The sequence below is a fragment of the Psittacula echo genome (genome assembly GCF_963264785.1).
Source record: "Psittacula echo genome assembly, chromosome: 6".
Taxonomy (NCBI): Eukaryota; Metazoa; Chordata; class Aves; order Psittaciformes; family Psittacidae; genus Psittacula; species Psittacula echo.
Window position 1 is genome coordinate 18,046,973 of NC_137743.1, and position 24,767 is coordinate 18,071,739.

Below are 24,767 nucleotides of genomic sequence, written 5' to 3' on the forward strand. Positions count from 1 at the left end.
ATTTATGGGTTTTAACATAGCTGAATTGCGAAACAGGATTAATTGGCAGAAGGAGGTATGGTTGAGTGGGCATCCTTCTTCACCCAGACATGAATCTGTGCAGGGATGAAGAGGTTTTGGGTCCTGCCTATTAGTGAGCGTGGGATAGGAAAGAATTAGTGCAAAGTAGGATGCAATGTACCTTGCTAAATAGGTCTAGTAGGGCTTCCTGCCAGCCCTTGCTTTTTCACCCACTGTGTGGAGAACTGTAGTATCCAAGAGCAAGAGAGGTCTTGACCCAAGTGCTCTCTGTTGAGCATGCATGAAGGTGATCTCCAGGTGGGCATGCCAGAATCTGAGGAGCCCAAATACTATTTTTCCTTGAAAAGGCACTATAGTCTTCTCTGGAGCACACTCACTTTACCTGCTTTTTCTCCCGTCTGGGAAGCCAGGTTAACTTAACTCAGTTGAGACCATCCTTCATCTGCCAGTCACATATGGCTGCACGGGAGTGAGGGGAAGCAGTGAGACCTCTCTGGGGGCAGGGCTGGGGGCTGCTGCCTGGCCAGCTGGCAGCTCCCTCAGGGAGGCTCCCCTCCAGGCGTGTTTGAACAGCTGGAGCATCCAACAGGGCTGCAAAGTGGCTGACGGCTGCTGAGATCGCCACCCGATTTGCCGCTCTTCCTTTAAAAATACATTTGTAGCTTTGCTGCCCTGCCTGTGATTCACTGCTATGAGGATGAAGCAAAACTGTCCTAATTTAGCTTTTCATCTGAAGTCAGGACTCTGAGCAGCGAAACTATTTATCAGGGATCAGGTACTGAATTCCCAGACAATAGAGAGGCACAACCAGATGATGGCTAAAAGATGGGGTTTTGAGAGAATAAAATGAAGAGACCTGTTGATAAATCTAGAACTGCATGGAAATTGAGTACAATTTACAATTAAAGATGTCTTAAATTCTATTTTGGCAGACACAGCCTTTTTCTTAAGATATCCATTAACATATATACATCAATTCACATATCCTCTGTATACAAAATGTAATGAAAAGATCAAAGCAAAGTATTCAAAAGAAAATGGACTGAAGTAATCTTTACAATATTTAGATTTACCATTCTCATATATGTGTTATCTCACAGCCTGGTTTTGTATTATTACATACTTTATTCATTAGATCCTACCTCCTGTAAATTCCCAAACTGCCTGTTGTAGGAAGTAGATTGAGGTTATATATATAGTGGACACACATTGTGCCAAAAATCGTGTTCTATATACCCAGAAAAAGTCTACATAGTATCAGCAAAGTGCAGGAGAAAGAAGATGTTAACAAAAGCCTTGTGAATAACAGATTAATGTAATGTGTATTTTCAGCTTATTTTCCTGAAAAACATTGAAGTTCCTAATTCAAACTGCGAAGCAGCCAGTTGTTTGCTCCTATATGTGACAGTTTAATGGTGATCTTTGCATTTCATTCTCATATATTATAAAATTCCTGAATGCTCTTATGCACATTGAAACAACCAACTAACCAGCCTCCTACTCTTCCAAATCCTCTTTAAGCCTAGAATGAATGTAGAGGGTGAATATTTTAAAAGATGTATACATGACAATGTTTCATTACTATTTGGAAAAGGACCCTTAGGACAAAGACATTAAGAATGTTAATCCTGTTCTTATAATATCTTCCTGAAATGCTGTGCAGTAGAAAATATTTAATTAGCTTTGTAAAATTGTTAACAAAACTTAAAAGCCCTGAACTGAGGGTGGAGGAGGAACTGTCTGACTGTTACCATAAGTAGATTATCTTTTTGCCCTTTGAACTCATGAAATTGTAATAGTGAAACAAATTCTACCGTAGTCACCTGTCAAAAATGACCCAAATGTGAGAATAAATGCTTGTCCTCTAATGAATGTCCCTGGTGTTGTGAATGCATTCATAACATAAAATTGTAGTTAAAAAGAACAAAGCTGATGCAATAATTAAGTTTGGTTCTGTCATGGTTACATGCTTCTTGTTCTATAGTTGCAGTAGTAGTAGGTACTAGTAAGTACTGTATAGGCAAACTAAATCCTACTGCGTTATTAGGCAAATTCCAAATTCAAAGCTTGACGAGCTGCAGAAAGGATGCAAATATTTGTCCTGTGGCAGGTAGAAGTATTCCACTATAGGAAAGTAGCTACCAAAGTATAATGTGCCAGCAGCTAACTGAAACATTTTGATGCAGGTCACACTTTTCAGTTATATTCGCTTTTCAGTTCTGAAGCCATTCCTTTGCTGTAGAGCTTCCTTCTCCCAGTGCTATCATGGCGGAGGAGCTGGATTCTAGTGAGAGAAGCAGGTCTCAGTGTATACAGTTATACAGGATCAGATACAGATAAGCCTTATCTTTCAAGAATAGTATAGGTTCTCCTTCCTCATTTAGGGGATGTGGAAAAAAAACCTTCTGACCATCACGCTTATTCTCCTTACTGGTGTGCTGCCACAGCTTACAACCCATGCATCTCTCTTTAGCTGTTTGATATGGGGCATTGCTAAGAATTCATGCAGCATTGCACTGAAAACTAGAGAAGCACAAATCCCATTACATAGCACCCTGAGGCTGGGCTTGGTATTCCTATTTTAAATAACATGTTTGACTGACCAAGGGGGCCACCATCACAGCCTGTCTGTCTATGAAGAAAGGGTGATCCCAGTGGCCATGAAATATCTGCAGAAGAGAGCCATGAAGACACCCAACCCTTTAGCCTAGGGCATTCAGAATGGTGCTTTTATAGGCCTGGAGATCTTTTGTTCTTCTGTAGGCTGGTAGTTGTACAGACTGTTTTCTCTTTTGCATTACCATAATACAAGTAATAAATTCTGCCTCTACTGGTATAACTGTTACTCTGATATTATATTAATCTATTACTAAGCTACCATAGATATTCTGAGATGGTCTTAGTAGATTCTTGTACCACTTACATAAGAATCTTTATTTTCATTTAGAGTTGCATTCCGTATAATAATTTTTAGACTCTTGGGTAGTCTATTTGAATTCATTAGATTCCTTTAAGTTGAAAGCATACATTTAGAAGTAAATGACTAAGCCCATTATTTTACTGTCATGTTGGCTCAGACACCAGTATCTTTCTGGGTGTTACTTCCACTCAATGGTCCAAATTTTCTAACTAACCATTAAAAAAAAGAAAAAAAAACCAAACCAAAAAACCAAAGCCAACAAAAAACCCCAAAACCAAACAATCAAACCCAAACTATTAAGGATTTCATATTACTTTTGAATATGAGTAGGAGTCCTTGCGGCAGAGTAGAGTTGAGCACTGAATCTGTGGGGATGTGAGGCAGTGGGTGTTTCTGCAAGTGTCTTTGTTATTAATATGTGACTTGGAGAAGAAAGACAAAAACTATTTTTTTTTAAGTTTGACAATTATCAATGATTTCCTAATTTAAACGAACAGCTATCCTTTTTCATTAACATAAGTGTTACCATTTTTTGTATTTTTAGCATAGTATTGCCTTCCAATTTTGCAGGATATTTTTGGGTTCAAAAAGAGCAGAAGTTCATTATCAATAAGCTGGCTAAAAGGCATGAACAGACATTTCAGCTCTGCTCTGACTTTGGCATGTAGAGCTTTCTACCTGTTGTCTGCACATTAAACAAACTCCCACCTTAGTGTTTGTCTTTTATTGCTGTTTGGCCAGAGGTGGGATTTTATAGTGCGGATGCTGTAACAAAAGCAGATGTTTGAAAATATGTTGACAGCCATTGAATTGGTATTATTTTGAAATTCTTCAGTAATCATTTACCCCAGGCCAAAATAAAAGATGTTGGTTTCTTCGGTTGTAGCAATACTACTGAGTTAGAACTTTAAGCAAAATTCCTAATAATACTCCTAAAGCTATTATTCTTGGGGAGTATTGGAAAAATGATGGAAAAGTTGTATGTTGGTTTGGCTGGGTTTAATCACTGTGAGTTATTAGTTTATGCTATGTTTCCATTATTCTAATCTGTTTCTATTAAACTAGTTTTATTTTAATGCTAGTTAGCATTTATATTGCATAGAGCTTGATTTCCTGATAGATTTTTTTTTTTAATCTACCTCTGTAATATTTTTAACCTTTCTTTGCAGTGTTTGCTAGTTCTGAGCCTGTGCCGGGATTCCAGGGAGACACCCTGCAGTTAGCTTTCATCGACCTCAGACAAGTAAGACACTAGTTGTTGTTTTTTTATCCTGCTAATTTCCCCTTTTGACCAATGCTGAAGTTATTACATTCAAGAACCTTTCATGGTTTTGCATTCCCATGTAATTAGTTTTGAGAAGTGGTTATTTGAATTGTTATTAGCGGCACTATTCCCTGTAATTTAGCATAGAACTCTTTCTCCAGTGTGTTGTTAGGGGGCACTGTGCTACTGGTGGTACTCTTACATGTATGTAAGATAAAATTTTGGCCTTGACAATTTTGTAAAGATCCTGTGTGCCATGTTGCACATGTAACATGCTGGCCTGTTTCCACTCTGAGCATTTGCTTCTGTCTACAAAACTACTCCCTGGAGAGCAAAATCAGGCATAGTATTATTTAGCATTTCCTTTTCTTAATTTGTTACATAGAATTCTTCTAAACTATTAGAAAACAGCTGGCTGATCTTTATATAAAAATTAATTTTAAATTCCTTTAATACTGGAAACACTTTTCCATGGTACTTACCAAAAGGAAGGTTTTTCCAGACTAAACCTATTTATCTTAATTTCACATAGTTATTTCTATTCCCTGCTCTCTAAATTCTGACACTATATCCACCCATAAAAATTCATTTTCAAACCCTTTCATATTTGAAATAAGCTTTTAGAAAGGATCTATTATCTCACAAGGTTGTGAGCATAAGTGTCATTTAAATAGTGAAATGAATCATAAACTACACATGGAGGGTCTTTAGCTTTCTGCAGATGTTAGTGATATTTTTCAGCACCATTATGAGCCTGTCAAAGTCATCAGAAGAGAAATGTAGAAATAATTCCATACAAAATTATCTATATAATAAGAATATTTTTGCTTTTAATAACTTAGTAGGTTTTTCACAGCAAGACTATGAAAAGGCATTTCAGAAGGGAAAATTCCTGAGGCAAAAGCATTCCAGTTTCTCCTAATAGTTAGACAGATTTCATTAAAGTGTCTTTTTAAATAAAAATGTTAGAAGGTGGAGTTGTCTGTTATATGCTCACAGTAATATAATGATGAACAATATCCACAATGGGATAAGCGTGGGCTATGCAAGGAGGATATAGGATTGTGGCCATAGGATTTGTTCATGTGATACTTGTATGTTAGAGTTCTAGAATTCAACATGTAAAGATGTACTCTGCCAGACTTCAAATACCGCAAGTCTTGCCTTGACTAGCAGCCTTCCTCTTCTGGATTCTTTTTTATTCCTCTTTTATTATCAATGTTAGAAGTGACTAAACATCTTCCAATTTGTGCTAAGTCAGTTTAGTTGAGGTGAAAGGATGTTGAGAGATTTTGGCACCATTTCTGTCATCCACCTAAGTGGTGTAAATCCTTGCATAGCCTATGTTTGTTTCAAGGAAAAATGTGATTTCCAGCTATGCAGGAGGAGAGGCTGTGTATATGCTTGCTACAGGAAGTAGATAAGATTTTTTTTTTATTTTTTAAGCATCAACTATCAAGCATGTCACATAAATAGGGGTTATGTTGCTTATGATAGCTCTCAGTTTATGTTAGCAACTTATGTGTAGAATTTTCTTGGTGCAAGTAACTCTTTATAGAGGATGCTCTGTATACTGTGGGAATCTAATCAATTTCAGATACTTTATAAACAGTGAAAGTCTGGGCAACTGTCTTTATTGGGTTGCAACTGGAGCTTATAGATATAGAATAATTCTAGTACATTTGTTTTGGTTTTTACTATATTTTTGTGTGCCTCACCAAAAGGTATTGCAAGCACACATTAAAAAAAATTACAATTTCGTACGGATTTGCAGCGTTTTCCCTCTCTTCCTTATTTGTGATCCATTTCTATCTTAATAGGGTGAATGACAGTTCTTTTCAAGAATACTTAGAAAGGCAACAGAGCCTTTTTCAGAAAGTTCTTATAAAAGGTCATGCTTCTGTTCTTTAGTTTGAATTTGATACTTCTTTGTGAATTGCAGGATATGAAAGATAAGGAAGTAGGTCCAGTGGTCAGGTTTTACCTGCCCACCCGGACTGTGCCCTGAGGTCAGACTCCTGATATTGCCTGTTTGGTACAGAGGAGCTGATGACAGGTAGGGGCTGATACAAGGGGGAAAGCTTGAACCGTATCAAAGCTAAAAGGCAGGAGATTTGGGACTCAGTGAGAGACTGTAGCTAAAAGATGGATCAGCAGGATTGCCCTCTTCTTAAAAAGCAGCTGACCTGCAAGGGAAAAGACTTTATCGTCCTGCCAATCACATGGTTGCTAATGGAAGCCAGTTATCTCAACAACAGCTTACTCTGTGTTGTATTAGGGCAATGTGTAAGATTAATGAGGATTGGGTAGTAGAATATTGTAGCACATTTTACTAAAGAAGTAAAGTCACTTACAAGGAGCCAGCTTGGAAAACAGAGAGGGAAGAGCTACACTTGGATGATTACCATGGGGGGAGGAGCAGCTTTGAAAAGAATTGCCATAGGTATTTTCATCCTAACAGTTCCTGATCCTGTCTTTCTCTGAAGACAATGTATGGACAGCATGTTGTCCCCAGCAAGCCCACTTCTATCCTTCTTCCTTCCACAGACATAGAAGAGCAAAGAGAAAGAGAAACAGCTGGCATGAGAAAGACTTGCTTCTAAGAAAAGAACAGTAGTTAGGAGTAGGAAGCTCTAAGAGGCCAGGAAATCACAAAGTGACAGGCACTTACCAATGTCCCCTTTAACAAGCCACCTCCTTCTCATTATACTATCCCCTCTTAAGCTCTGGTCATACTTAACATGCTCCTTAAAGATCTTAGTAATCTCTAGAAACTCTAGCCAATAAAGATTTTTGTGCTGTTCCCATAACCATAGTATCTCAGCATCTTACAGTGGTGACTTGGTGTGGTGGGCTAATCACATGTAATGTATAATGTATACTGATAGAGAATCACATGGCCTTGATCATCTAGAAACTTGCAGCTCCAAATGGCTTAGCAGCTTCTAAAGCAGCAAGCAGCTGTAAAGAAAATTGGAATAGATTCATGGTTCTGCACAGCTGCAATAATTGTGTCATGCCTCATGCCACTTGTCTTAGTGTATGACCTGAGTGCATGCTTTCACCCCGCTTAAAGTCACTGAGGGTCAGGCCACCTCAGCAAGGTGGTTATCAAAGTGTCATGTGCTGCACTAAAGAGACTGGTCTCTGGCATCTTGTGAAGATGACCCAGCTCTCCTGCAACTTGCATCACTCTCTGAAGATAATTTTTTGTTACTATCTATATAGGGAACCTGGGTAAATTGTGCAGTGGCCCAAAATGAGGTGGAATAAACTGGAGATTTTTCTGCCAATTCAGACCCTAGGTTGATTGGAATTAACCTTCTAAAGTAAACAGGTCTTAGTTTGTCCTACTAAAATTAGTCTCTGAGGAAGCTCAGCCTACAACATGAATAAGTTTTGTCCTGGTTGTGATCTGTTCTTTACTGCCTAAAGACTAGGGTTACAGTTCTGAAATGTGAGGCAGTTTCTTGGATGTACAGGACAGTAAAATACTGTGAGGAAAAGGCCTAAATCTTACAATTTGTGCCTTACTCTTTGGAGAGACAGTGTAGTACGTTGCAGTCAGGACCGATAACCTTGTGGTAGCCTGAGAGGTCAACAGTTGCTGTCCTAGAGCAAATTACTTGATTCTTAACCAAATGAATGGTAACAAATGCCTTTTCTTGAAAATGAAAATTGTCTGCAGAGTTATAACCTAAGATGCAGATGCAGCATGGCTTTTTTTCACTTTTGACTTCACAAGTTTTTTCTAGTGTTTCTCTGCCATGAGCACTACTTCAGATTCAAACAGATCGTCTTCCTCTATTGTCTGATCTCAGCTAGCTTGACAGTTGTGGAATTGCCTTATTTTACCACGGGTGAGGAGAACTATGTCTCATCTGTGGTTTTTTGGCACTTAAGTGCATGTTGTTACAATCTTCCAGTTGCTGTCAGTGTTGGTCCTGCAACAGGCGCAGGTGTCTCAAGTGAACATAATCATATGCTGTTGGTAACCCAAGCAACTATCTCCACCACATGGTAACACAGAGCTTACAAGTTGATAATAGTGTCCCCCAGTTTGGGAGACCAGGGGCTGTGAATGACAAGATCCCTAAATTCTGAGTACGTATGGGAGAAAATTCTTGATGATTTCAGTGGTTTCTGTTAACATTTTGCTAACGTTAGGGATGAATTAGACATAAAGTCATAATGTGATCAGTGTGATTAATAATGTACCATGGAAACATTAGAAAATATATTTTTGTCAGACTTTTGTTTATGATGTGTGTAAATAAGTACATAGATAAGCACTTCTATGAGCTCAAGTTATTGGTGATACACAATAGTTATTCCTTCCAAATATTAATACCTGATATTGAAGAGTATAATACATTTTTGTCTGATTCCAAAGCATAATGGAGATTATACCGATAGTTTCTTGGGTTGCTTGTCCATTTGCTTTCTGATACATTTTTCTGGTGTGTTGTTGGTGAGAAATATTGCTAAATTTCTGAGCTCTAGTGCTGCATAAAACAGGGGTAAGTTTATTTGAAGGGGAAAATTCATACTAGTACATAATATACTCCATCTCTTTCTTCTTTGCTTCTCTTTCATCACTGAGAGTTGATACTGTCCTGGTAAACTCAGAAGTAACTCGTTGTAGGTAGGAACTGTGTAACAGATCACTGAGCTTCAATCCCAGCCATGGGATTGTCTGCCACTAAAGGCAGGCTGACAGCTCAGTCTTCCCCACTATTTTGTTTGCAGTGTTTAATTTGAATTCATTTCCTGTGGTAATAAATGCGTTTCAGCTCTGGCTTGTCTCTGATTCCCCCAACATACAGCATGCTGAAGCTCTCACCACCTGTGTTTCCTGTGGAGAATGCTCTTGAGCCCTTCAATAGACCTCAGAGAATAAGTTGCAGGCTGCTGCCGAACCTATCCCCCATTATTCTTGGAGATGTAAGGCCCTGACCGTGTGCTGTGGCTTCCTTCACAGACTGCCAGCCCACACACTGCCTAGGCTTTGAAATTAGTAAGGTACATTCACCCCTAGCCTCTACTCCAGAGAAGAATCTTAGGCTGAAAAAATATGAGACTTTTCCAAGATGGAAAAATCCCTAACAGTTTGTTTAGGAGTAAGTCTTAAAAACTTCAGAGTTTCAAGATAAAAGTAAGCCTCTCTTTCATAAGGCAACAGTTTGAATTTTTAATTAGCGAGTAGTATAGAATATTTCATCTTTTGCTTCCTGAGGGAAATGGTTGTTGAGACTTTCATCTTCACAGAGGCTCTTTCACAATGCTTACTGATCCCATTCCCCTCTCCATGCACTCCCCAGCTTCTCTGAACAAGCAGAGGGGCATGTTACATCTGTAACATGAAGCCCAGCCTCAGGGTGCTATGTAATGGGATTTGTGCTTCTCTAGTTTTCAGTGCAATGCTGCTTATTCAGCTAAAGAAAAGGAGCTCAGATTTCAGGCAGCAGCAAAACACAAGTTGCACCCCTCTGGATTTCAGACCATAGATTCTCACTTTGCTGGGGGAGGAAGGCAATGCTCTTGATAGCCTTTCTCTTCTCCACAAATTGATTCTGCTCTAAAGCAGAAGGAGGGCTTGAGGTACACTGTGAGCAGAACAGGGACACTTCAAGGCTCCATATCATATATTTGCATCATACAGGGGTAACATGCATATGCATACCTGTGTGCAAAATGGCAAAGTTATTTGAGTATGACTGCATGCTAAATGTGTGTTATCTGGCTCGCAGGGGACACACAATGTCTTTTCGAAGTGTTATGTTCTTACAAGTAAATGAAAATTCTTCACACAAACATAACAATTTATTTCTAAGTACTTATATTTCCCAATGGAATCTCTTACTTTTGATTTCTCCTTTTCAACTAGATTCTGTGAAGCCTGTAGATAATCTTGGTAGGCTCAGATCACAAGTTGTGTGTATGGATATTTGTGAGGAAGATCTCAATCAGTGCTCTGTACACAGAAACAAGCCAGCTCATTACTGGGATGGGATTTATACCTGCCAGCTGGTAAGAATTAGGAAGCTTTTGAAACAAATGCACAGAAATTATCAGTGGAGAGTCAAAAACAAGCATGGTTTTGGATACACTATCTTAATAAGGATTTGCAGAATCAAAGCAGGATGGCAAGTCAGTCATTTCCTGGCAGTAGGTATTCCTACCTTGTTACTGCCAGGAACGTGAGAGGTATTAGATGTATGTGTATGTATTCTCTGGGACATTGAATCACTCATCAGATTCAGTGCAAAACAGATTATATCCAGTTCAACATCTGAATGCACCTTTTTCAGTAGAAAAGTGCAAATAACATGCTGATAGCATACTACATTTTCCTCTAGATACTCACTTCCTGACAATAACGGAGCATACCTGAAAACAGGTTTGAAGAACTCAGTCTACAAAACGCTGTTACTTCCCTTCAGTAGCCCTATCAATATCTTACTTAACTAAAACTATATATATATAGCTTTTTAACTACAATATATGCTATTCCATCTATGGCAAAAAACTGTACCAGTTTCTCCAGAGGAAAGTATAGTAGATTGTGCACAAAAGACTGTGGTGAAAGGTATAATGCTTAAACTGAATGCCATCTTCTAATTGACAATAAAGAATGCTGTAGGTACCTAAACCATGGAAGTTACCAAAAATAAGGAATAATTTTCTTCTTGTTTGTTTAAGCTAGTTCATTTAAGGGATAAAATTCCCTTAGTTATCCACTTACTGAACCAGGTATACATAAGAATTAGATGACCTGACAAGAAATTTATTTATTTAGGAAATTACAGAACTCATTAAACAGTGGCTCATTTTGACTTAGAGACCTGCAGGTAACAGCCTTTGCATAAGAACATACGCCTTATTTGAACAAAAGGGTGTGTTTTTTTGTGGTTGTTAGGTGAATTTATAATTTTTTGAACTGAGATGGGAAATGGTATTTATTGATCTTATTTGTCATGTGCAGGTGAAACATTTGACTTCTTAAGAGCAGTGCAGGGGAATTCTAGCTTCTAAATGCTACAATCATAAAAATTACTAAAAGTTTCACTGGAGAGGTTGGCCAAATCAGGCACTACAAAAAAAACTGTAAAAACCAAACCCAAACATAAAAGTAAGCAAAATTTACTGTCAGGACTATTTAGGTGAATGTATCTGAATCCCTATCTGAATACTACCAACTGTAACGTTTAATCAGCTTTCAGTTCTTAGTCATCAGTACTTTCACAAGAAATACTTAATCAATTAATTCAAAACCTGTTGACCTGTTGTTACAATGGAAACTTTGTATCTCCGGAAAGCCTTTCTGTTCAAGAAAGCTCATCCCATAGTTACAGAGGAAATTCCTCTAAGATCATGACCTAAATGGCACTAAAACTATATCCTTAGTAGCTGAAGTGCCTATCCCGATTATGCCGTGTCCATAACACCAGAACCCAAAGGCTTTAGTTTTCTTGGGCTAGACACTAAATTTCTTCAGTAATTGGCATGCTATGTATAAAGAAGACTATTTATGAAGCAGTCATTTCCAAGGATGTTATGAGAGAAGGCACTGGTGAAGGTTTTATTCTTTTGCTGAAGGACCTTTTGGTCGAAAAGTTTCAGAAGGTTCACTTTCAGATAATTTCTCAATTAACAGATCTCTTGCTTGAATTAGAAAAAATTGATCCATGTGCCTACCGTATTTGCAAACTCCTGGTCATGATTTCTTTGGATCACTGATATACATCCCATTCATTGGAAGTTACTTAGTGGTATGAAGTTCCTCTGTAGTTTTCTTCTGCTAGCAGTTTTGCTCTCTATCTGATCTTCACCTTTATCTTTGTCACGTCAGAAATGATGTAAATGCAAGGAAGGAAGATTTGGGTGCCTGGCTTTCCTGAAGTTTGTGAATACATTCTATCAAGCTGTTGTCTTCCTGCTGGCAGCCGGTTGCTGCAGGATCTCTACCATTGTGTCTGGGCCCTTCTGTAGCCCTAAGCTGATGGATGGAGTTGAGTTTCAGAGCCCCCAGCTCCACAGGACTTCCTCTGAATCCTGTGGGTGGTATGTGGTTCCTATTGAAAAACACAAAAGAAAAAAATTATTGTTTTCCTTCAAGTTACTTGTTACTTGTATTCTCTTAACATCTATGAGTCCTAGTCTCCCCATCAGGGAGCCATGGGACTTCTAACTGCATTAGCATATTCAATAATTTTTTGCCCCAAAATTGCTTATATCCTTCAGCCTTAGCTAAGCTGGTAGTATCACTGGCATGTAGTATGTATCAGGCAACACTTCTAGCCCCTTGACCCTACAGATTTGCCTTCATTATTTTTTCAGTTGTAGCAATCAAGATTTATTCTCTAAATTAGCTGTCCATCATAGGCAGCAGGCAGAATACCCCATTTTTTAACTTTTGCTAGTTTTTTCTGTGAAAAAGAAAGGTAGTCCATCTCTTCTTTGGAAGTCACTACGGGACAATTGTAAAATCCAGTAAAATCAAAGGAATGATTTGCAACAAGAAAACAGGCTTCAGAACAATAACAAAGTAAAGAAGGAATTGTGTGGACATAGTATAACAAGCAGTTAAGTGAATGAAATGTAGTTCATGAAATTTTATTCATTTAGATCATAGTGTCTTAAAAAAAAGAACATACCTTCAAAAGTGTTTGTACAATGTGTACCATAATGTGATGCTGATCTTCAGCTGGGTGTTTTAGCATTGCAGAAAAACTATTGTTCAGACTGATTGCTTCAGGTCAGTCAGTGAAATCTGGGAGATGGAACCTTCACATTTTCTTTATGTTAGTACAAAGATACTAACAGCTGGCAAAAGAAACAATTGTATTTCATACTGTTATGTAAATAATTGTTTTCTGAATGAGCTAATAGTATGATGAGCAATATGACTGAACCAGCATTTTCTTAGGCACAGTTTTATATTATACTGGCTTATAGAATGTTAATATATATGGGAGTGTCAGGTTTGGAGCAATTTGTCATCTTACAAGTTGCACTGTTTAAAAGAACATTGCAATAACAAATAAAGTTTACATAGAAGATTCACACATGGGTTATGTTTTAGAACCTAAAGGAAAAGTCCTGGAAAAGGCTTTCCCTAGTGCAGTAGTAGCAAAAGAGCAGTGCAACTTAGAAGACCCTTCAATCATAGAAAGAGTGGTGGTGTTAAAAACTGAATGAATAAGAACTGAAATGCAAAAAAATGTGAGGGAAAAGAAGTAAAAATATGAGTAGATGGAAGAAGTAGATTATGGGGAGAAAAGAAGAACTTAAAGATATGGGACGAAAGACAAAAAAGTTCAGTTCCTATCTATAAACGTACTTCATTGTTCTAATCCTTCTGTTTCTACATTTATAATTTCCCATGGTTTATGCTAACACTAATTAAGAACATTCCTTTTTTAGACAGTAGAAATTTGAAGAAATGTTTTTACCCAGAGGGAAGAAAGGACAGTTAATGGTTTATGAAGTCCCTGAAACGATTGGGTTGCCTTATTCCCAGGAGAGCACAAGCTTTCCTGGTCTCCACGGTGTGCCTCCAGGAAATTGTTCCAGGAGGACACACAATTAGCCAACACTCTTCCAAAGTGCACAGTGTAACATGATGCAGTTAAAGCAGAGGACAGTTTTCATCTTTTGACCCTGTGTCAAACATGTCAGTTGAGTAGCTTACCTGAGATCTGCAAGAGAACTTTGGCCATCAGGTATTTTCCCATAGAAAAGAATATGCAGTAGTAGACACACACAAAAATACGATTTTAAAACCTAACTTATTTTTTAAAACTAACAGGAAAAAGTGCTGAGCCAGCCTTTCAATGGGACAACTCAGTGCATTCAGATTCTCCTTTCTTTTTGCCAGTCTAAAGTTTAAATAAAAATCTTTGCCCTTGCTTAGGACGTATGAGAAGGACATTAAAATTGGCTCTTTCATTTTGAGCACTAACAACATATTGAGCCCTGTGGAAGGATAGATTTCATAATATCATTGAAATGCACATCCAGATGGTAGCTTTTGGAATGGTAGTATGTTCAGTATAGTGCCTAAGTCTTGTGTCCATAGACATAGAGGATAGTTTTGAAAGTTCACAGCAAAACAGAAAAATACTGAATAATTCCTAGACAGAAACACACAGGTAACGGGGGGTACACAGAGAACCTGTGTAACTGGTAGATTAGAAAGGCAAAAGCTGAAAACTCAAATGACAGTGTAAACCAGACCTTGTCGCTTAATTAAATAAAACCAATAATGCGATTTAAACTTCTTTGAGTTAAAATTACTTTAATAAGGGTGTTAATTACTAGAGGATTAACACTGCTTACATGTGATAATAGATGTGGTCAGTCAATAAAGGGTGAGAATAATGTTCGTTTAAGAAGCAAAAGAATCTAGCACAGGATTACTCACCAGAGAGGGATAACATTTCAAAGTGGCAAGTAAAATCAGAGGAAGATGTTTTCAAATTGCAGGAGGCATTAGAGGCTGAATTGTGCTATCGTTACGCAGCAGAAGTTCGACATATATTGGGATCTGTTGGAGCTAAAACTTGAAGAGCAGTGATTGCAAATGACATATTACTAGTTTGGAATTATTCTGTTTTGCAGAGCACTGTAACAAATAATGTTTCAGGTAAAACATTTTCAGAAAATATTGTCACTTGAGAAGTGAGGAGAAAAGGCATGTTCTAAAGGAAAAAGATTGACTTCTAAGGAGAATAATTTCTTGAAGATAAGTTTCTTAGAAAAGACATTAAGGAAAAAGGGCTTTTGTTAATATGTCTGCAAACATAGCAGCAGGAGAATAAAGAAGTTTTGCAAAAAGCCAACAAAAAACAATTCTGAGTTATCTGGGTTTCCTGTTAGTGCAACTTAATGGGCTCAGAAGCCTCTGTTAAACCAAATTGTCTAGACAAGAAAAACAAGAACAAGTCTAAGGATTTTGTATGGGCTGAAGTATTTGATAAAACGTTTTTAGAGTCATTTGATAGAATAAATGTGGAAGTAAACATCTTCTAGTAGCTGAAGAAAAAAAGTGAATGTTGTCTGGGAAAGAATACAAAACTTTGTTTAGTGATTTTGGCTTTGCTTTTAACTTGTCTATATTTACATTCCTGAGCTACCAATTGTGGAATTCCTTGTCCAGTGGTTCCCAGGTCTAGCATAGCTTTCCCTAAGAGATGTAACTTCATCTGCTATGAAGGGTGGTTGTGCAGCCATAGCCTGAATGCACTACTTTGGAAGAAATAACTATCTGTTTACAGTGAACTCATGATGGGCACATCTGTAAGTGTCTGTGCCTTATGGATTGCATTGGATTTTTGTTTCTGGATGCAAACAAAATGATGCTGGTTTCTGGCCTATTATGTCTTTGATTTCAGTGGCTTTCCACGTATTCTAACTTGCCACCCAAGATCAGCTGAGATACTTTATTGAGCAGTTGCTATATTTTTATCTGCTTCCAGCAGAGGCTTTTCAGAGAGATGCCTTGTAAATAAAATACTGAGGCCTTTGATGACTACTTAAGAGAAGAATCAGGAGCACCAAGATGCTGCTTTTTATATTTTAGATCTGCAGCTTTTTTGAGAAACACTCAAATCTTAAAACTAAACCAAAGAAACCAGTCATAGATTGAAAAACAGACTGTTGTCTTGAATCAGGCTGTTCAGTTGTGTTGAATCAAACTCTTTTCCGTTACCTGTAGAACTCCAGGTTACCTCAGTGGAGATGATGTGTTTCATAGTGCATCATGGACCTCTGTGGAAGCCAAATGCTGCAGATTTAAAAGACACTTACAAACCTTATAGACCTGATGTGTATCCTGCTGATAGATTGGAAGCCTCAATCCCTGTAACAATGTCATTTTAGTATATTTCTTAGATGTAATTTCCTCAGGTGTTTGATCTAAGTAAGAATATGACAAGAAATAACTGGAAAGCTAGAAAAAGGAAATACTGTTCTGTCACTTAATTGCTAGTTCCCAGTCACAAAGTTGGCAGCTTCCTGGGTCAGTTCTGTGAGCTGCAGATTCACACAAAGAGCTGAAGTCTTTGCCTCTTCAGTGAGCACAAGGCTGATGCTGTGGAGCTCTGCCATATTTGCTTGTCTTTCCATAGGCATCTGTTAACATTTGTATGCCAGGGCCATGTATCTAAACCTCCTTCCTTCAATCCCAGATGTAATCAGATTGAAATTTAAATGTCACATTTTAGTTATGCTTGGGCAGACCACTACAGATGTTTAATTGTAGTGTACAGCAGCCTGACTTTATAGATTAGATATGCATATATACAGACACAGTTTGGATTAATGAGTTCAGACTAGCATTTGTCAGATAATGACTTTTCGTGGTATCACCTCTGGTGAGACCACATGCATCTAGAGTTACTCACATAGGTACTGCTCAATATTAAATACTAAATACAGTATGGAAGTTGAAGTGAATATGTTTTGTTTAAATTTTACTCCACACTGTGCTTTGGAATCGAACACTCTTGTCCCACTTGTCGTATTTAGTATTTAGCAGTATCCATGTGAGTAACTCTAGATGCATGCGGTCTCACCAGAGGTGATACCACGAAAAGTTATTATCTGACAAATGCTAGTTTGAACTCATTAATCCAAACGGATAAGGTGGCTAAAATCTAATTTTAATGTTAGATTTTGAAATTTTTTAATGTATCTGTTTAGTGAAACACCTCAAATGGATTTTTACAGAAAGTATCAAGACAAATGATACAGCTCTAGTCTCCAAGAAACTTATTTTAAGGTACTGGACACATCAAGTGCTATTTATAGCATTATTTCATAGATGAACAAACAGTTTAAAGCAAGCCAGTTATAACTCTCATGCAGCTGAAAGACCTGCTTATAGAGAATTTATGTTTAAATAAACTACACTGTAAAAATTGCCTCTTCAATTAATAATGGTTTGGGTAAATGTCAGTGTTTAAGGACTACTGGCAAACCTGTGTCTAAAAAAACAAACCAAAACAAAACCAGAAGTCAAATGAAAATGACAAATTTAACTGTACTATCTTAAATGCTTCATAATCTTAACAGCTGAAAATTGTATTTTCAAAGTCTTATTCAGGTTACAGGCAGATGCCCTGTTTTGGGGGGCTGCACTTGTCAATCCTGCAAGCCGTTTGAATGTGTATGCCTTTGCATCACAACCTCAAAACCAGAAAAAATAAAGGTGAATGACCTGGCCATTGCATAATACACAATTTTTAATCCACACAAGTTTTACCATTGACATAGTTTTATGCTTTGTCTAAAGGGACTTTGTGTACAGGCTAACGGGCTTGACAGGAACAATTTGGCCGGAGCCCGTGCCCTCTGGAGCCTGACTGTCTGCCAGGCTCCAGCTTTTCAAACTCTTCCCTGTTCCTAGACCGAAAAGACAGTTCTTTTGCTACTAGTCCAGCTTATTCTTTAATGATGAAGAGCAATGCACTTCATAATAAACATTTGCACTGTAATTAAACCTTCTTTGAAGAGGTATTACTTGTTGCTATATTGTGTATTGCACAGGGTCTAGCTATTTATGTTTTGCTTCAGTGACTGTTTTTCAGTGACTTTCTTAGATGTTACATCTTGGGCTGCTTGAAGTTTTAATGGTATTTGTAAAATTTATATGTTGGGAGTGGTTTTCTGGTTATGGTAACAGCAACAAGCTTGCTCATATGACTTCAACAGCAAGCATTTTAGTTTGTAGGCAGGCCTAAGTTTATTTGAAGTGCAAAGAATAATAATAAAAAAAGGATTTGGGCTTGCTTATGAATATAACAAGACAAGGCATCTCTCAGAGTGTACCTCAAGGTCTGGATTTTAGGAAAGAATTCTGCCTTTTGGAAGAATTTAGGTTATAAAGAATTTATTTGAATACAAATAACTTCTGTTTTTTCTTAGCATAACAATAATTCCCAGTGGTTCAGCTGTCATAACCTTTGAGTTTACACATTGTACTTTTATGAATGTGTTAAAGATTGTATCCCGGTGTTCAAGATAGTGACAGATATGGTTTTCACTTATAAATTTGAAACAGATGGAAGCATCTACATATAAAACTGTTTCATTCCTGTGAACATGTAAATGTCCCAAATTTAGGCACAATTTCTAAATGCATACTGCCTTAAAAAAAAAAAAAAAAAAAGAAAAAAAAAAGCGTGTTTTAATGCAGTGGCTTAAAAACTGAAAGATACTGCCTTTCCAACACAAACTATCCTTCGTTTGAAAATCCAGGGCTCAGTTTTCAAAGCATTGCCTAGGAATTTAGCCTGCGACCCCCATTGACACTAGTGGGAATTGCATAGCTAAGTCTCCATAACATTACTTCGGAAACGTATTTGTTGTACCAATCCAGAAAAAGGGTAGCGTAAGCTATAGGGAGGCATTCACAGATCAAGAGATCAATTTACACTTCGAAATACGAGACCAATGTGTGTTATTCCAGTCATGTGATCAGTAGGGGGGATTTTAAAATTCACCACATTCACAAAATAAATCACCAGGAGTAAATAAAACAAAATATTTTGGCAAGTGGCAGGCAGACTTGCTAACTAGGCTAACAAGATATTTGTCAGCAGTAACAAACACCTACTGATTAAGTGATAATTGCATTTAGTTGGTACAGTGTTATTCTACAGTCAGAGCAAATGACTTATTTTTTTTACCTTGTAAGCTGGACTTGCATATCTATATTTTAAATACTGCTGTTACTCTGGGACCAGGAAATGTTTAGAGTGAACAAGACTTGTCTTTATCCAGTTCTGATTCTGGTCCTTCTTGTTTTAGTTCCAATCTAGTAAGTGCTTTCATGTTGTGCATGCTTTAATAAATAGGGAGATAATGTAACATTTGGTGAACTCATGAGGGTGTTAACTTCATGTTAATGCCAGGGTGTGTGAGGGGGGGTGTGTGTGTTGGAAGTAATGTATACCTGTGCAATGTATATGCATGTGTACTTGTGCATGAAGCATAAGCAGAGACTAAAAAGAAAGTGGGTAAAAAAGTGTCGTCGTTGTGTAGCTGTGTTACTGCAGCGCTTACAAGTCCCAGTTGTGGATCATGGCCCAATTATGTTGGGCAGAGTATAAATACGTGTTTTAACAAAAGGAAGACAGTGCTGCCTCAGATTTCACAAACCGATGAAATTATAGCTCCATTGAAAGGTTAACATTATGTCAGGAATTACGAAACAACAATGATTCTGGTTGACAGGCTTCCTCTTAGGTTATCGAACCCAATTGTTCTGAATAGGAGGTGTGGTGTATAGGTACAGTGTGTGCTCCTTGGGCCGGGAAATGCTGAAGAGTTGAAGATTGTGAGTGGCTTATGTGAGTTTACTCACATAAGTGTCTAACAAACACTGTTTAAAATTAAAGAGTCCCTTCTATCTTTGGAGATTTTTGCTCCAGAAACACCAATAAAAATAGCAATAATTGAAACAGTAATATATTTGCTATTCTTTTATCTTAATTACTTAACTGATACATAGCTAACAACAGTCACAGGCACTTTTTTCTTGGTCAAAAGCCACACATCCTCAATGGAAAAATTGTAATGTTTCTTCTGTACTCTCCTAAGAAAAGATTGGGTGTAACTTGCAGTTGTATATGCTTAGCACTGTTCATTTCCCAGAAGAGTTCACCAGTATTCTAAGCTTTGGGATTTTTTTAATTAAAGAGGTCAAAATCCATTATATCAAAATTTCAAAGAATTTACCAATTAGCTGTAGTCTGCGATGCCCAGCAGGTGGCTTTTATACTATTAAAGGGAGATTGTTTCCATGTCTGATCAAAGCAAAAGCAAAACAAAGAAAAATATAGAATATTTTGGTGTACACAGTGCAAGCCACATGCTGTGTAAATTATAGGTGAAAATTGCACGTGACAGACTGTCATGCCACTTCAATAAAAAATGGTATGTATTTTGCACTGTTCCTCATGAGGATTTTAATAGTAATGTCTAGATCTGTTTAGATTACTGATTATCTGAGAAGATTAGACAGTTTGCTATTTCCTAAAATGAAGATTGTAGCATTTTCTTATTTAAAAATAAAAGTAAAAATGCACAATTAAGTAGATTAATGAATTTGCTAGAAGTGAAATTAGAAAAAGCTGAGTATGTTGGAATGTTGCAAGATGGAAAGAAGTTCCAATTTGCACTTTTCAATGAATCTAAACTTCCTTGATTTTTGCCTACTTAAAAGAATGTTTGTGACCTTTTGACCCTTTTGTTATCCCTTAGTCAGAAAGGCCTTTATTCTGTAAGGCTTAGGTATAAAAAAGTAAAAAGAGCGTTAATGGCATAACAGTCCTTTCTGATCACTCTGTGTAAGATGTTTATGCAAAGTGTCAATAGAAGCAATTGGCCTAACAGTGTGACAACCTGCTTTGCTTGGAAATGGGCTAATCTCCTGTTTGGGTTATCCAGAGGTCAGGTAAGGATTTCTCTTTTTGCACTCCCTGTAGTGCATAGGTACATAACCTGCAAACACTACAGAGCAGAAATCAGAAGCAAGTGAGCCCAAGAATGCCTCAAAACTTTTTTTCTTTCCTTTTTTAATTTTTTTTAATCTTTCCCTTTTTGCTTTTCCTGATTTTTTTTTTTCTCTGCTTTATTTTAATTTTTTGTTTCCTGGTCCCATCACAGAGATTCTGCTTGAGCATGTAACACATAACGGTGACAGGGGCTCTACCAGTTTCAATATCTGCTGCTTCACTTTGATGGTTTGCTCCTTGTTTTGTTTTGTTCTTTCCAAGCAGGCATCATCCCACTCTTTTTTGAAGTTCACGTAGAAACCTACTTTAAATCTCAGTTTTTGAGAGCTGCCCCTGTTGCCCTATCACAGCAGGCTGGAACTCAATAAGCACTCAGGCAAGCATAGCGGACCAGGCAATGGGCTTTGGCGGGCTGCATACTGTGAACTCCTGACTTACTGAATCAGCTTCTGTGTGTTTTTATAACTGTCTTTTTTTTTTCCCTGTTAATTATGCCTCAAGGCTGTGGAAAGACAGCATTTATCTGTTTCAACAGACTAAGCAGCAAGTGTTCTGACATGTTTATCAGGCAAATTGTACCTGACAAAAGGTAATTACACATGCAATCAAGTCCAGAAGTAACTGGGTGATTAGGGGTTAATAAACTGTTTAGCATCAGAAATATTCAGCTTGTGAGTAAGGAGAGTGGGCCAGAAGGACATAACCAACAGCCATACATTTAAAGAGTTACCTTCCTTTTGATGGAATATTTAACTTTGCAGAAAGGCAAGCAGGATATCAAGTGTACAACTCCTGGTTTTTAGCTCCAGTTCCTGAATCACTGGTGCCTGTTGTACAACCAAAGCTATTTGCTGACACTCTTGCTACTTCAGAAGAGATAATGGCACCATTCCAATTTGCACTAAGCTACCTTGACAATTTACAATTAGGATTTTTGTAGTATAACTAACAGAATTGGTATTGTCTAATGGACACTGCCCCCATTTCCATCTTCAAAGTCCTCATCTCCTTCTGTCTCTGCTGCTGTTGACTCTGTGCATAGCTAATTCCCAAAGTTCTGTTCTCTTCCAAGATTATTCCTGACAGTTGCCCAAAAGTAGAAAAGAAGAGGCATCTGTAGGATATTTGAGGATGTGACAAGAGGCTCAAACAGTATTGACAGGGCCGGATGGTCTATTCCAGCAGTTCCCAGTGCACAAAATTCTCACGTAATTACAAGATGGCCTAAATACATCCGGACTACGGCTGAGCTGCTCAGGACTTTAGGTAATATAAGACAAAGCTTTACTGAGCAATAATTATCAGTATTTTCTACCCAACCATGGCTCTACTGCCTATATATTGGGAAAAAGCAAGAATACTGATGTTGAAGAATAGGTGCAAGTGTCCTATTTGAAACTGGAATTTGGTTCGTAAAATCTTAAGAACTTTTTCCTCCCTGTAGCATCAATATTGTAATGTTTTGTGTTATCCAAAGCTATTAGCTATTAAGGTCTTAAAGTAGGTCCTTTTAACCAAAAAATAACACAGTATATTTTACAATAAAATTATTGTATCTAAAATTAAAGTCTTCTAATTAAAAATAACAGTTATCTGCATAATGGAAGAGATTACTATAGCCTTTTATGTAAATATATATAAAACCTTTTTTTTTTCCAAGTAGTGTTTTTTTTAGTAGAAAGAGCATAGACATAAAAAGAGACATAGACATAAAAAGAGACATAGACATAAAAGGCATTTAGAAAATGCATGGAATTGAACAAAAAGTTAGAAAGCCAAAGTATTGTAGGGCATAATTCAAAATACAAGTGCAGAACAGCAACTAGTAACTTGTTATCTATAATGTTACAAGTATGTCTGTGACTAATAATGTGATGATTTGAAAAGGCAACAGTATTTCATGTACAGTAAAAGGAATCTGCAGTGCTCTGATCATCAGCACTGGTGGTTCAAAGATGCTGGATAAAAGTTCCCCTTCTATCACACCTTTAGAAGAGGAAAATCCTCTAAATAAAGCAGAAGTGTCTATCCTGTCTATCCTATCTCTCCTGTAATTGTAAGTGGGCAGTCTATTGGACTCTCTATCTGGTGTACTAGAAAGAATAAAGCTTATTCCTTTTTAGGTGGTTTTTTGTTTTGTTTTGTTTTTTTAATGACTCATACACAGGTACACACACTTCTTTGCAAATTATTCCTCGTCAGAAAGGTTACCCTTGCTCCTAGAGAAGCATTTTGTGCTTCATTATAAAATTTGCAGGTATAGCATTGCCTGTCTTTACTTATTCTTATTTTTCACGGTTGTTATGGGATAAAGAGAGTACAACAGTGCCATTGTTCTTGCATAGTAGAGTACATATCTACTTTATTAGGTGTTTCACAGTATTTTAGCTGCATGATAAGCTGGTTCTGACAAAGCACACTCGGGTGTCTCCTTAGGTGGGGCTGAGGGGCTAACTAAGAGTCTGCACTGCCTCCAGACTCTGAGAGTAGCAGGAGAAATTGCCTTTCTGGCTGGTTTGAGGTATTTCACATACATGTTAACTTTGGAAAGATGTATGTGCAAAAGAATTTTTTCCTATTGTGATTTCAAGGCAAACAATGAACATTTCTAACCTTGAAGAATTCCCAGCCAGCAGCTCCAGCATGAGGGCTACACTGAATGGATTTTGACTGATTTTACAGGCAGGAAAATATTTATTGCCAGTACATACTCTGTGCATTTATTTCTCTTGCTACAGTGCATGTTAGTGTGGATCATTCCTTGCTAGACAATGCATCTCATTCTCAGTTACTGTCTCAGTACTAGCAACAGTTTTAGTGGAAACAATAGTAGTATGGAAATGTTACTTTAATTTGGCCTTTCATAAGTTGATTTTAGTTGCCACAACATGAACTGCTGTCACAGAACCAGCAAATTCTCCTGTACTTCGTGCTTCACAACTGAGAAGCCATGGGGCAAGCTCACATGAACTTAAATCTCCTAAATATTTTTTTGTTTGGGTTTTAATTGTAGCTGATAGGTTTTTTGGCAAAATGAATGCATTTATGACTAGACTTGCCCTTGATACAATTTCTCTTTTTCCACGTTAGTAGTAATCATAGTATTTAAAACTGCAGAGATTTGCAACCTTCTTTTATTTCAGTGGAACTTAACATATCCCACATATTACATCGCTGCAGTATGAGTCACCTCAGCATGTCAAGCCAAATCCACAAAGTATTTTCATTATATCTTCACTTTGAGTACCGTGTAAAGTTACCAAAGGCTGTTCCCTCTTCTTGTGGTTTTGCACACACCTAGTCCCTGTCACATTATAAGATCATTTTAATATGTATCTATTTTGAATTAAAATACAGCAAAAATATAAGGAAAATGTTGTTTAATTTTCTTTTCTTCTCTATTAAAGAGTTGGCCAAGTTTTCATTATGAAGTTCATATAGCTATCTGTTTCCATTAATTAGAAACCCAGACATTTTGCATCTTCATGTTCTTCTCTTTTTTCAATAATCTTTACGGATAAATTTCAGGATAACTTTATCCTTTACTGAAAAGCATTTACTAAATGATTAGGTAGGCCAGTGCTTCATTATCAGCTTTGTCTTTCCAACAGTATGTTCAGATCACATGAAGAAGCCCTAATATTTTTCTGCATCTTTGAAGGGATGGGCTCTCTTCCTGACTCTATGACTATGGCCAGGACACTTTAGTAGAGTTCTTTTTATATAAGGAAGAGAAATTCAAGTGCTTCATTTCAGTAAGGCACACCTGTTTGTAGCAAAAATCAGAAAGAAACAGAATAACAGCAGTCGAAGCAGACTGCAGATCAATGAAGGTGAATTTGGTGTTATGCTCCTGGGAAGCTTTGCATGGGTAAATGGAGGTTATTTCCCATACATGTGTGATGGTCCTTGGACCAGTAGATCATTTCTGCTAGGCTGTCCTTGCTGACTGCTCACCAGCCTGCTCCTCTTGCAAAGTGCCTGCACTGACTGTATGTCTGTCAAGTGCCAAGTCAGATGCAGGTGGTATGAATGGCCA

The 24,767-nt window shown here is 37.5% G+C and overlaps 1 protein-coding gene across 2 annotated transcripts in view; it reads left to right on the top strand.

Moving 5' to 3' along the window:
• The window catches only part of EXOC6 (exocyst complex component 6), a gene marked incomplete at its 5' end in the record, with an annotated part of 90,992 nt that overhangs the window by 61,151 nt on the left and 5,074 nt on the right, over positions 1-24,767 (top strand). For both annotated transcript variants that reach the window (XM_080620257.1, XM_080620255.1), the window contains one exon: positions 4,111-4,184. In XM_080620257.1, coding sequence (XP_080476383.1) covers positions 4,111-4,184 — 74 coding nt within the window. The remainder of the gene's footprint in view (positions 1-4,110; positions 4,185-24,767) is intronic.